At 43.1% G+C, this 14,334-nt stretch overlaps 1 protein-coding gene across 2 annotated transcripts in view; it reads left to right on the top strand.

Moving 5' to 3' along the window:
- plce1 (phospholipase C, epsilon 1) overlaps positions 1–14,334 on the top strand; it is a 58,449-nt gene that overhangs the window by 26,048 nt on the left and 18,067 nt on the right. The window contains exons 1-10 of one of the 2 annotated variants that reach the window (XM_030097423.1): positions 896–1,204; positions 6,814–6,968; positions 7,101–7,268; positions 10,429–10,574; positions 10,706–10,853; positions 10,943–11,053; positions 11,144–11,253; positions 11,331–11,447; positions 12,649–12,780; positions 12,882–13,018. In XM_030097423.1, coding sequence (XP_029953283.1) covers positions 1,168–1,204; positions 6,814–6,968; positions 7,101–7,268; positions 10,429–10,574; positions 10,706–10,853; positions 10,943–11,053; positions 11,144–11,253; positions 11,331–11,447; positions 12,649–12,780; positions 12,882–13,018 — 1,261 coding nt within the window. In that variant the 5' untranslated portion in view covers positions 896–1,167. Of the gene's footprint in view, positions 1–895; positions 1,205–6,813; positions 6,969–7,100; positions 7,269–10,428; positions 10,575–10,705; positions 10,854–10,942; positions 11,054–11,143; positions 11,254–11,330; positions 11,448–12,648; positions 12,781–12,881; positions 13,019–14,334 lie in introns of those variants that run through there. The other variant, XM_030097422.1, reaches the window with a different exon arrangement.

Below are 14,334 nucleotides of genomic sequence, written 5' to 3'. Positions count from 1 at the left end.
TCTGAGTCAAAAAAAAAAGAACATATTGACTCATAATGTTAAACTCATATAATTCTGAACTTTGATGCCGCCTCATACATGTGAGTTATGAAAGTGTGTACTTTCTCTCCTCAGCATGTGAAGTTTTTGCTCTTTTAACACACGTCGATAAATCGACACTGGAGCGGCTTCACACTATGGCAACAGCGGATCTGTTTTGATCCTATTGATTCAGCTGTTATCAGTAAATATATTGAATTTGTGGCAGCTTCACATATCTTAATCCCCCCTCCACACCCTGTACAGTTACAAAAAATGTTGAAGAAACCTCATAGCACACTAAATAAAAGACAGTTTTGTTGTTATATTCCATAATAATGAGTTCCATTTCTCTATAGGTTGACACGCCGTCTCAGGGTTTGGTGGTGTTGCTTCGGTTTTAAACTGTGGTTGTCCAGTTTTTCACAGCAAGAGGTGCACTCATCTCTAATTTTCTCCATTACTTCAGTCTTTTCCATCATTTTTTTTCCTCCCGATTCTTATTTTGCAGGCTTGATTTTGATGAATATTGTAGACAATTTAAAATCGCATAAAAAAAAACACATCACTTTTAATGTAAATGCTTAAATTTAATAGTTTTTTGACATAAATGAATTAAATGCTGGATTTCCTGTTTTATGAGACATGAAACGGTCCATTATTTGATTGGCAATCACTGATTTGGAGTTCCAAATAAGCTGAAGTTTAACTGGAGTACCAGGATAAAAACTGCAATTGAGGTATAGTTGGACTAACGTTACGTTAACGCATGGCTGTGAGCTATGTATAGTGTGGTGAGGAGTGGGAGGGCCACCAGAGAGAGAGACAGAGAGAGAGAGAGAGAGTAAATATAGTCCAGAGAGAGCAAGGAAAAGCTGTTTGCTTGTGAGGACAGTGACACAGGCAAGGTGAGTGAAGGAGAGCAAAAGAGAAGCAGCTGAAGAGTTCAAGGTAGACATGGAGTGAGAGAGAGAGAGAGAGTGAGAGAGAGAGAAAGAAAGAGAGTGGGAGAGGGAGGGAGGACATAAAGAAAGGAGAGAGAGCAGCTGCAGGAGGACCGGCGGCTCAAATGTGGAAGAGTGTGCCTCGAACCGCCCGGCACTGAGCTGTCAGTGTGGGAGGCAGAGCTGCCGGCCGTACCCAGCGACCATGAAGCACGCTCACAGGACGGACCTCAAGCTGATCAGTGAGTAGAGGAAATGTGAGTTACAGGGCGGCTGCAGGTCTCCTCACACCGCCGCGAAGTGAACTCCAATCTGCTTTTCACTCACTCCTGTGAGCTCTGTCTGCGTGTGTGTATTGTGTGTGTTTCATATGGTTGTTTCTTACACAGACATGTGAGTTTAATTCCTCGGAGTGGAACTGGTTGTGATCGCCAGAAAGTGTTGTCAGATATGTCGCTTGAAGGATGTCTTTGAAAATGTGCATGTCTTGACGTCAGTTGATTTTTTTTTTTTTAAGAAATAATGATTCACATGCTAAAACCTTATAGATGCATGATTTAGTAGGGATTTTTTGGGGTATCTGTTTAGTTTTATTTATGTTCTGCACTTCATCAACATTTCCGTCACTCTGTCACATTGACAGAACATCAGTGTCCCACTAACTTCACCTTGAATTGATCATAAAAGTGAAAGTCACAGGCGCTATGGGTATTTTTTGACTCTGAGAGTAGAGTAACACTCCTCATGAGTTACAACAAAGCCCTCACATGTTCAGTCTGAGCTATTCAAGCCATGCGGAGTCGTAGATTTAAGTTTAACTGCATAATTGACAGTAAATTGAATTATCCCAACTTTCTTTCTTCTCAGTGACGGAGAACAACTCGCTCAATAAGACTAAACCTTTGACTTTTGGTGCAGGTTTTTCTGGTGGGCCTAGCTTTTGAAAAAGGCCGTATTTATTCGTGCTGCTGGTTCTGAGTTTGCTTATCTGTTCCAAAGGAAAACTCCCTGATAAGTCAGTCACCAGTCGGTTTACTGCCTCTGCTGCTGCTGCTGCCTTGTATCTGAGTATCCCACTCCATCTGTGTATTCTGGGTTCTTACACCGTATATTCCTGTGTGTTTATGTTTGCCGCTGCACATGCGTGACTCTGTTTACTATTACTTGTTGAATTTGTTTGGACAAGGGTGCATTTGACCTTTCTAGACTTTGATGTACAACCAAGCTAGCTCTGCTTTGAACATTTAGTTTTTTTTTTCTGCACAAATAAAAAAAAAAAGAGAGAAAAGGTGGAGCATGAGGGAACGAGGTGAGATGATTTATTTAATTTCTTGAGATGCTGTTTGCATTTCTGTGTCTGTGAGGTTAGCAAGCAAAGACGCCGCTGAGGGCGTTCTCTCCGGCCTTCGGCCGCTGTTTCCACTTTGTGTTGCGTATGCGATGATTTTATACTTACCGGTTGGACGCAGCCGCTTGTTCGCGGCCGTTTGGAACAAGCTGTTTGTGCCGCACCTGTTGGCGTGCCCTACATATCCCGGCGGTGAAGTTGTCATCGGCTCTAAATGCGCTTGTGGGAACAGTGTATTACTGCGTGCGCTCCACTGCCAGACAATAACGACGGGGCCTTGTTCCAAGGTTCCTCTGTCTTCTCTATAAATATAGGTATAAATGACCACAGCTTGCTTAAGAAATAAAACAAACCTTAAAGATTGTAATGAAAGATTTAGCTAATTTTCAATCATTTCTGATCTTTCTTTTTTTTTTTTTCTATCTCTAATATCTCTCGTCCCATTTATTGATCAGGCCAAAACTCCTGTCGCCTCTCTTTGGTTTGTCATTAAATAACTCACTTTGTTTGTTATTCACGGTGTTTGGAATGACGATTAATGAAGTGTGCTAAACTCTCCTGTTGGTATAAATAGATGTTTGAAAAGGTGCGACGCGGAGCTCCTGCAGTGGTTCTTCCAATTCCAGCGCTGGAGGTCTGGTCCCTGTCTGTCTGACTAACGATGTGTGAACGTGTCCTTGGATTTGACCCTAACCTGAGTGTGCTGAACGTCGAGCGACCACCATTTGTGTTTGAATAGGTGAATTTGACCTATCGTTTAAAGCAGGGATGTCAAACATAAAGCCCGTGGCCCAAAACTGGCACGCAAGAGGCTCACATCCGGCCCAGTTGTGGCCCAAAACCCTTTTCAGTGGAGGTGCCTGATCCTCATGAACCTTTACCCGTTCTGAGAATGTTGAAATTCGATTTTCACCTTTCAAAGAAATCCATAATCCTAAAGAGGATGTGCAGCCGATTTACTCCCTGCACCCACTGCCTTTCGAGTTCATCCCACAAACGCTCAGAAACACGACGTACCCGTGAGGTGTTTGTATTTGCGTTATAGACAGCTAAACCTCGGCATAAAATACGCAGGGACAGCGCGCCCCATTAGTCCTTCTTGTTCCTGCGGTCCCATAGTTGGAGCGCCGCACGCTCGATATTACTCATCACTGTTCCTTGGATGAGTGTTTATGATCTGCACGGGGTCGGGACCCTTTTCCTCACGAGCTTACAGTCTGAGACAGACTTGTCTCGGTGGAATCCAGGATCCTGTTCCATCCAGTAATCGGTGTTAGTGTTTTGTTGTCACAGTTGAGGCGTGCTGTAAATATGAGCTTTTCCAATCAGACATAAAGCCACGTGAATTAATGCAGTGCATTTTGCTTTGATTCAAAGCAGGGGCTGCCGTGCGCTTTGTTTTTGGGCGTTAATGCACATTTTCATTCAATTTATTCCTCAGACTCTTTTCAGGTCCTCCTTGCCGTTGTTGTGGGTCTCAGCTTTGTCTGGCTGAGTGTTTCCCACCCATTTAAAGGAGGAATAAATGAATGACTGATGCTTCTGCGTGGTCATGAATTTCATGCGACTAATTTGAGCGTGTCTCAATTTCCACTTCACAAGGGTGGCTTGCAATAATAATTGCAGGGTGGACACGTGGTGCTGAGGTCTATTTTCCTGGGAGATGGAAAACTAAGTTGTTTTAATAGCTCACATAAACTTTCCTTGATAGGTTTTAACTCTAGATTCGTCTTATTCTGTCGTACTGGTTTGTTTTGCTTTTTTCTGAGGTCAGATTGTTATTTAAGGTTATATTTTCAGACCTTTTGTAAGGGAAAAGCTGACAGTTGATAAGTGTGAACCTGATGAAAATGTTATCAGCTTTATCTGCTTCTTGAACAGTAGCAAGAAGATGCATCATTAATAGATTTTTTTGGTTTACTATTCATTTACAGGTCATCTATTCAGTGTAAGGTCAGAACATCAGACTCTTTCAAGCGCTTTTCTCTTTTTTATTTCTCCATCCAGTTGCCTTCAATCTGCTTTATTTAATGCAGGAGTGTCTATTAAAAATGTGCTCGGTCCTGGATTGTTTATTAAAGCACCATTAATAACTTGCGGCCCGTCTTTCTGCGGGACATTTAAAGGATTGCCTGGTTTATGTTGTCTCTCTAACTGTGATCGATGGCACACACCTGCTGCGCAATGTAAACTACAACATTTCCACTTATTCCACTTATCCCTTCCTTCCTCGCTGTCTTATCTCTACCCTCTCTTCCCATTTCTCTCCTGCTCTGCACTCGTTTTCCTCTCACTTTCTTCTATTTATTTATTTTTCTACTCATGTGAATTATGTTTTATCAATATTTTCTCTGCCCTGTCATTTCCTGCTTTGACCTTATCTGCATTTTTCCAAGTGTGCTTTTATTTAATCTGGCTATCGTCCTTTTTTTTTTTTTTTTTTTTTTTAATTCTTTCCCTTTTTTTTTTTCCTTTTTCTTTTTCTTCCCTCTGGCTCTCTTGAGCTTAACGCGTTGTCAGTCTGCACACACAGACACCAAAGTTCATTACAGAAGCTGTGAGACCGGATCCACAAATCAAACCGTGCAAATAAGCAAGTTTTGTTCCCGCCGAGCCGTCCCTCCTGTTTCCATGCCGACCCGTCGCACATCTCAAGGGTTACCAAGGACAACCTTTAAGTGCCAGCGTGTTTATGCATGGACAGGTTTTGTGTACGTGTGGGCGCTGCAGTGGGCCAGATAGGTAGGTAGGTATGTTTCTGTTTATGACAGCTGACGAGTAGCAGAGCGAGTCCGTCTGAACGCCGCTTCTCACTTCAGCTGCAGCACATCTCCGCGTTTAGCAGCAGACAATGGCTTAACTCATTAAATTAAGACATTGAGCGACTGAACAAACTCTTCAGAGGTACTTCAACCACTCATAAGCGCTGTCATAATTCTTGCTAGAAATGAGCTTTTTCTTGAGCAAGAAAGACACTTGTGGCATTGGCTAGTCTAGAAATATTGAAGGACTTTCATTTACATACTTTTGTTGGATGATACATTCATCCACAGTGGAGTTTATGTATCGTTGTGAGTCCAAAACCAAGAGTTCACAAACTAATTTGCATGCTATTTATCGTGGCTCACTTGTACGACTCCTCAGACGCTACTTATCTGCCATTTTCTGGATTAAAAGTTGTTTTTAAAAGTTGTTTAGTCATATTTTTCTAAAGTTAGACATCTTCCTCATACCAAGACAAATGAATTCTCACGGCACCAAGTTATTTGGATGTTTATGAGAGGAATAAGATGACACGCAGTCGTCAAACAGTTAAAAAAAGAAAAAAAAAATCCTCTTCCACACATTATATCACTCGGTGCCAATTTTCTGGACCGATATGCTGTTGAAATCTTGGACTGACCCCCATATTCTCAGGACGTGAACCCAATAGAGCACCTGAAGGGTTCCCATGATAGATTCATTTGCCGCAGGTGAACTCCATCACAAAATGCCGTGGAATCCTGAAAGAGAAATAAACCATGTGTGTCAGGACGTATAGCAGCAAGCTGTGTTCATAAGAGCTGCTGATCTGCTAAGTGAAGATCTCTGCATGGCCTTAGTGAGATTGATTTAATCATTGCTGTAATAACAGTAGCTCAGGAATATTGTTCAGTATCAAACCTAATAGAAATGTTACAATGAAGTATATATAAATATTAAAAAAACACTCTTCCTCTCTTGAGTCGAGCTTTTATGTTGCATAATTAAAGTTCTGCACTGTAAATGTTTTGACTTGGCTTGTCCCGTTACCAACTCTGCAGACTCCTGAACCCAATACTGTAAGTTATGAGCGCACCCATTTCTGGGACAAGCACTATAACAGATGATTAACACATAAAAATAAAACTGATAAACCACAGCCACTTTCGCAGAGCGACTGAAATGAGATTTGAAAGTTTCTTCCGTTTGCTGCAGATGGAACTCCTCAAAGAGTCCTCCTGGAAAAAGCTCTGAAATGGAAAGGGTCTGTTTACGTGGTATTCATCCCAACACTGAACAGTCGGTCTACCTGGCAGCTCCAGCTCCAGCACAGGAACCATTTATTAGTCCATTGTTAGCAGAAATGAGGCCAGATCTGTGTATGCATCTTTATGTGTAAACAGACAGACTAATAGATCGTACTGACATCCAAACACAGGTGCCAAGAGCTGTTTATCTCTGGACAGTGATGTGGGCTACTTTTGGTGGTGTTACATTGGATTGTTCACAGGTATAGTGTGCACGGAGGAATGAATTGTAAGACCTGAGTCGGCACGGTTGATCCTGAATCAGAGATGCAGCAGAAGAACAAATGTCTCCTGCTTAATCTCTTATTTTATTTCCTCAAATTAGCATGAAAATACCTCTTTTATTTCCATTACTTCCTATGAATTAAGTTTCTTTCGACCGAAACCAGTTTGTTTCCGTGCAAAAATCACAACATTTGTCTTTTTTATTTCCTTTTAAAATCTGTTCTTGCAGAGCGTCAGCTGGCCAACAGCATGTCCAGCAGCAGCACTCTCCCCCCGAGTGTCAGCGGGATAAGTAAGGAGCTGGCAGAGCTGCGTCACCTCGTCCAGTTCCCCGAAGAGATCGCCTGTATCCTGACTGAGCAAGAGCAGCAGCTTTATCAGCAGGTAGGAAAACGAGATTACAGCATTATCCGTTGTTGGAGACTGCTCTTCAGAAGTAAGAGAAACCAGATTCGAGTTCTCACAAACTGACATTCTATACAGCGTTCAGTCTTTAGAGTGCGTTTCTTTGCGCAGGTCTTCCCCCTGGACTACCTCTGCTTCCTCACCCGCGACCTGGGCAGTCCTGAGTGTCAAACTAAGCGCCACCCGAACCTCAAGGCGTCCCTGTCAGCCCCCGCCATGTCGACGCAGAGTGCCCAGCGAAGCAACGCCGTGGAAGACCTGGTGGCCCGATTCAACGAGGTATCGAGCCGCTCTTCATTCGATGAAAAAGACACTCTCTCCGTGTTCTGTACCACTTTACTCTGCCCTTTCCTGGTTTTCCAAAAATGACTTCATCAGCAGAAACCACGAAAATCGAATTGTACAGCTTGTTATTTAACATGGGTGTGAAACGTTGAAACCAACAGCAGATCAGTGACTTTTTTGTGTTTATACTGTGGGTCATGCACTCTTATCGACTCGCGTCGTGCGCGCGCGCGCGAACCGACTCGCTCACCGTGGCGCAGAGCTGGCCGGAGCTCTTACACCGGTGAGTGACTTTGAGAATAAACAAACCGGAGCGTTGCGCAGCTGAAAGGGAGAACGTGTTGGAGGGAGAGATTGATCTGGAATGGTGATGTCATCTTTAAGTTGCATGCCTTTCACGTCAGCTGGTTTTCATTTAAGTCAGCGAAAGGGGAGATACGACGAGCGGAAGAAAAAAAAAAATAAAAGGTTAGAAATATGCAGCGTGGCCATATATGGGCACAATGGAACCAGAGTCAAGTGACAACAGTGATACTGTTAGAGGAAACTAATGAACCCTTGAAATGCCTTTATATTGTGACACTCGGGACGCAGCTAATATATCGGAATATATATTTGAATAAACCTCCCCATGGGTTGGTGTGGAATAGTGTTCTGTCATCAGAAATTCATGTAAGAAATGTGTTATGCGATGGTTGGGAGTAGAAATAAACCAATGAGGGCTATCGTTTCTCGCTGGTGTTATTTAGTTGATAAAGGCGGAATGGATGCACTGTTTTGCAATCGTAACTTCATATTTCATCTGTTTGCCCACTTGGTCACTCAAACAACCTCTAATGGTTATTCGATCTCGATCGTTTTCAAACCATGTATGGGAGTGAACCCTGCTGCCGTTAGAAGGGATATCTGGGGGGAAAAAAGGGAACTGGGAGGCAGTTTGGGCCTCTTTGCGTCTGTCCGGAGTGTTTAGCTTTGACAGGACCAGTATGTGCTCATGCGCCGAGTTTGTAATGGTTCCTCTGTCAACCTTGGTTATGTAATTCTTGAATCAAGGAGAAACTGACCCCCATAATTCGACCAGTAACACATGCTCGGATGGAGACAGACAGACGGAAGGACAGACAGATGGACTCATGCTCGTAACTTCAAAGGAGGGATCAGCTTGTGCCCGACTCCGGTCGTGTGTGTGTGTGTGTGTGGGAGGGAGAGAACTTTTATCAGGTTGCTATTGATATATAGACAATATGTAACACAAGTTATGGACTGAGGATGCTTTTTACACAATTTTTATCTACTCTGCTGAACTCATTTCTCTCAATTTGTTGTTCTTTGATGCTCCTTGGTGCCATTACATGCTTTCTCTATATATAGTACCGATCCACTCATATCCTGTCTATTATCCGTTGTGCACGCAACACTCGGTACACACTTCGGCTTTCTGGAATATCAGAAGAGATGCCAGCTCGGTACAATGTCCTGAGCCGTGGCGGTTCAAAAAGCCACTTTGCAGACGGTCCGAATGTTTCAGATGGCGATTGTAATTCAACCCCGATGCTGACATGTCTTTGCATTATGTCATAACGCAAGAAGAGAGCGAAGAGGGTGCACATCCTGGCTCGCGCAGAGCAGCAACAGATAAGAGACTGTCGGGCTGCGGGGTTGTTTGTCAGGAAACCACACACTAGTAGAGCCAGAACAACCTCCTGCAGCCCCGGAGCACTGAAGAAGCCGTAAAACTGCGTCCTCCAAGGCTTCAGAAGACATTTTCTGACTACATTGACAGCATTGAAGTCATGATTTCTACTTTATGACAACAGGAGGGAAAAACATTGTTTCATCAGTGGACATATTGTAGTTAATGGTTCCAAACTTAAGATGTGAACAGAGATGGGAAGCTTTCGAGCTTCCATGCAAGTTTTCTTTAAAATAATCTTCATCTGAAAACAAAAGAGAAAATCTGTCTAGATCCTCTTATCAATGTGTATGTGTTCCATGTGATCTTTACTGTTGTCTCAATGGAAACTGAATGTTTCTGATCAGGTTTTCTTATTAACTTGTTTACTAATTTTAAAATCATTGTGCTGTGTTGTTTGGTTTCTTTGAAAAAGGGATCTCTGACAGGACTTAAAATGATCAGTGGCTGTGGCATTTATTAAAATAGAGTCAGATTGGGTAAATAAACATTCAGAAGCGAACACATCTAAACTATGTGCTCTGGTCTGTGATTTTGAGTCAGTGTGTCTGAGGCTTTCATTTTTATTTTTTTTTGTAGTGCTTGTGAAGTCAGACTGTGGTGAGCTTTAAAGATCCTTACATAACCCAGTAATAGATCTCTGGGCCGGGGGGATGTTTTTACCACCTGCAAGGGGGTTGGGGAGGTTTTTGTGTGTGTGTGTGTGTGTGTGTGTGTGTGTGTGTGTGTGTGTGTGTGTGTGTGTGTGTGTGTGTGCGTGCACGTCCATGAGGCACTAATGCGCAGAGACAAAAGCACTAGAGAGAGCGGGAGGGCGAGCAGTCACACTGAAACATGATCTTTTCCTGTGTCGTGTGTCTGTGTCCATTGCAAAGAATGTGAAGGGAAGCTGACCCTGATATATATCTGGTTCTGCCATCATGTCTTTTGCGCGTGCTGGAGGGCAGTCGGTGCGCAGACGCAGCACAGCTGATAGATATCCAATCTCGTTCTCCCTTGTTTGTGCGTGTGCACGCGCGGTGCATACATTTCCACTTTAGACAAAGGTATCCAGACCAGAATGCACGAGCAGAGACAAGACTGCACTTGGTAAAAGGAGGTTAGCGGACCGTATTACTGCTGCGAATGCTGAGCTGTAACTCATCTAGTCGGACCGTTATAATAACACGGTGTTAAGTCATCTGTGGCTGAAGCCTCAGGACAGTGTGTACTTGAGTCTAATCTAAATGGATTGACAAACAGTGTGCATGGAAGATCGATCTGTGGTTTACTGTAGTTGCTCAGGTTTTCAATTTCAAGGCAAATATTGCTAAATTATGCTCTTTTTTTATTTTTTTTAAATCACTCTGTATCCCTTTATCACATTTCAATGAAGCAATCACCCCATGTGAGTGTGTGTTTAGCAATTACAGTTTGATGAGGACCGCTGGTGTAATTCTGTGTCAATCTGTGACTCTGCAGGTGAGCTCGTGGGTGACGTGGCTGGTCCTGACTGCAGGCTCCATGGAGGAGAAGAGAGAAGTTTTCTCCTATCTGGTCCATGTCGCTAAATGCTGTTGGAACATGGGGAACTATAACAGCGTCATGGAGTTCCTGGCTGGACTCAGGTTATTAATAAAATGCAAAAAAATATCACAATATGCTCAGAATATGAGTGCAATTAGTGGACACAGGTGGATTATTGTCAGTAATGCCTCCACACACAATATTGCCATTTCAAATGGTTTTTGGCTTGCAGGTCCCGCAAAGTGCTGAAAATGTGGCAGTTCATGGACCAGTCCGACATTGAGACCATGAGAAGTTTAAAGGACGCCATGGCTCAGCACGAGTCGTCTGCCGAGTATAAAAAAGTTGTGACCAGAGCTCTGAATATTCCTGGATGCAAGGTGGGTTTTTCTTCATTCGGAGGTTTGAGAATTGACCTCTTGGCCATGGCCCCTCTGTGATTGGTTCTTTTATGACTCTGCCATATTAGGTGGTGCCATTCTGTGGAGTTTTTCTGAAGGAGCTAAGTGAAGCACTGGACGGCACTGCAAGTATCATGAGCCTCAAACCTTCTTCAGATAACACAGAGGATTCAATAGAGGTACGGCAGACGCCTGCAAAATCGCCGAAGAGTACGGCTATTTGGGATATGACTGAAGCTAATGTTCACCGTTTTTCTTCTATGCTTTAGTTTGTATCTGACTACAGTGGCCAGCACAATTTCTTGTCCCGGTCTGGCTCTGATGGGCTCCACATCCCGGAGAAAGAAGCCACAGTTAGCAACATCCTCCAGATTATCAGGTACTTGAGTGTGTTTAATTAAAAAGTAAGGACTATATGAGCCCAGACTTTGCGTCTGACTTCCCTCTGCTCCTCAGGTCTTGTAATCGCAGTTTGGAGACGGAGGATCCAGACGATGCTTCCACCAGTCCGTCTTCTACTGGCCCGTCACCCGCATCCAGAAACAACTCCTTCAGGGATCGCTGCCACAATCAGTTAGTCCCTTCTTCTGCTTATTGTTTAAGCTTAACACTTGTTTTTTCAGCATTTTTCCAATACAATTACGTTATTTTTTTTCTCTCTCCATTTGTCATGTTGGTGGGCGTGTTTGATTTTTTTCAACTAGCAACACTGTCACTGTCGCACAGAAAGGTCTATCCGTCCATCGGTCCATCCTGCTGACTAGTAGCAGGTGCAGAGTACTCGGGGCTTATCCACTTGGACCAGATCTCCTTGCTTGTCAGAGTCTCTCTGTTGGTTTTTTGTAATGCAGTTTTCTTTCATAAACACCTGCCTGAGATAATAGGTGAGCGAAGGAACACATTTGCAGATCGTTATCAAGTCGAAATGGCGTTCACATAAAAGCCTTCTGTCACTTCGATTAAAGGAAGAAAGGCTGGTTTCCTGTGAGGACAGGAAGGCGCAGAGTTCTGGTTCTTATCAGCGCACTGGTGGCAGCTTGCTAATAACAAAAGCTCGAAATTGTGACAGTGAGGAAACCCGATTTAATCTTTGACACTTGTATGAAGGAAATCTGGGTTTTCTTCTGTCTTTTCGTGTCTTCTCTGAAGCTGACATATCATTCCATGTTAGAGCTCAAGATAACAAGTGTACCTCATTTTGGCTGCCGTGCGGCGTCCATCTGTCTGGGCCGCACCGCAGATAAATACCACCTTACTCAAAGACATTTGGGATCTCTCTTCCGGTGCTCTGGATATCGTTGGCACGGTCTTCTGCCAGTTTTTCATGTTTGCAGATTGTCAGATCGTTCCTGTGTGCCCGTTTGTCTTTTCACGCTTCCTCTTCTCCGTCTCCTCTGTTTCCTTCTCCCACTGTAGTTCCCATTCATTCAGGACAGCACCTGAAACAAACCGTGTTTTGTAAGTGGTTGATCCGTAACAGTCGCAGGAATTTGAACGTTTGCTAACATCAACATGTTCTCAACTGCAGTTTGAATATTTGCTTGATTGTTAGTAAAGGAATGAACAATAACAGTTGCATGACACTTCTGCTTGTTTTGACTCTGAATGCAGGTTTTCTCATCTCTGACTCTCTGACCTTTGATTAATAACTGTCTTGTTACTTAAGTTCATATTGAATGATTTGTTTGAAATTGACAGACTGATAGAGATGGCAATGCTAAATTCGGTTATTCAAACTTTCTTTCCGCTCTTCTTGCACACCCTTGTAATCCAGATTCACGGTTGGCGACTTGTCGGATTCGGAGGGCGACTTGTCATCTTGTGAATTTATTGTGAAAGAGGCCGATTTTCAGGGCACCGAGGAGACGCACAGAGCCTTTAACCACGGCACCGAGCTCATTCCCTGGTAGGAAAACACACAGAAAGATAACAGACGCATAAGAGTCATAGCAGTCTGACAGATATGCCACCCAGTCTTTATTTTCTTTTTTCTTTTTCTCTTTCTAGGTATGTGTTGTCACTACAGCCAGATGTTCACCAGTTCCTGCTGCAAGGGGCTACAGTCATCCATTACGAGCAAGACAGCCACCTCACAGCTCGCTGTCTGCTGCGACTGCAGCCTGATAACACCACCCTCACCTGGGGTAAATTACTTTGGACTCAAGTCAACAGCTACATCATTATGTTGTCATTGTGTTTCTTTATTTTTTCACTGGCCGTACTCCCTTGTAATTCCTTCTTATTGAAGATAAGTTGTGTAAATCTACTGCATAACATAGTTTTAAGATTATAACTTTTTTTTTTTCCGCATTGCACTTATTTTTTTCCCAGCCTTGATAGAAATGTTCTTATATAAGGATATTCCAATCTGATTATAATTGATTGAACGTCAACAAGAGTGTCGCATTTTCTGCACATCGTGCAATAAAATCGTATTGTAGATGAATCTTGCTCACTTGAAAAGAGTTCAAGCCTGGCTTTACCCTTCTGTTTTACTCATGTTTTTATATTGTAGTCATTCCTTTGTAACCCATTCCATAAAATTCTCAATCAGCACCTAGCTGGTGCAAAGGTAGATCTGACTGTCATCTGCATAGAAGTGAACATATTTATGAAAAAATATGGTCAAGGGGTGGGAGATAGATACAAAGAGAAGGAACCCAGAACACAGCCCTGTGGGACACCGGAGGAGAGTGGAGATAGCGTTACACAGATCACTACACTTTCTGCCTTACCAAACATGTCCATCACACGTCCTTGATCATGAACTTGTTTCATAATTTCTGTGTTTATAGTAGGTTTCAAACATAGGACCCACAGGCCAGTCGGTTTGTGTGAAATCTACCACACATTGAATCATTTTTTAAGGTTGTAGCTTCTGATACCCTGCAACATTGTCCTGTCAAATTTGTAACGTTCACATCTAAATCCTGCCGGTGAGTGAGTCGTGGTCCTGCCCGTTTGAGATTTGTCCTCGCTCCTGAATCTAATGAAGGTGTCATCCTCGAGTTCTTCAGAAAGATTGATAATGGGTGACTTGTCACAGTCAGGAGAGACAACTGAAACATGGCGAGCACCGGCCCTGCAGGACCAGCACTCGGCATCACTGCAATAAAAACATGGAGCACATCATTTCGTTCACATTAAAAAGCTTCAGAGAAATGCAGCGTGCATGTAGTTTGTCGTCTTTTATCTGTAAATATTAGTATATCCATTTGTCGAACAGACGAGCTTCATGTCTCCTCAAATCAAACAGATTTAAAACCGCAATCCACAAAATTAAAAGTGATATTTCCCGTGTCTTTATTGTCTTTTAAACACACAATGCGTGTGTTTATCCACGGTGGATGAGCGCCATGCCTTGTATAAGTCTCACAGTTAAAACTGATCGTAAACCTGTTTATATGTAGACGAGCTCCTCTAATTTCCTTTGACTTCATTACATTTCAAACGTCTCGTA

Source organism: Salarias fasciatus, chromosome 8 (genome assembly GCF_902148845.1).
Source record: "Salarias fasciatus chromosome 8, fSalaFa1.1, whole genome shotgun sequence".
NCBI classification, from domain to species: Eukaryota; Metazoa; Chordata; class Actinopteri; order Blenniiformes; family Blenniidae; genus Salarias; species Salarias fasciatus.
Note: the sequence above shows the minus strand (reverse complement) of the source record. Positions and strands in the feature narration are given on the sequence as shown.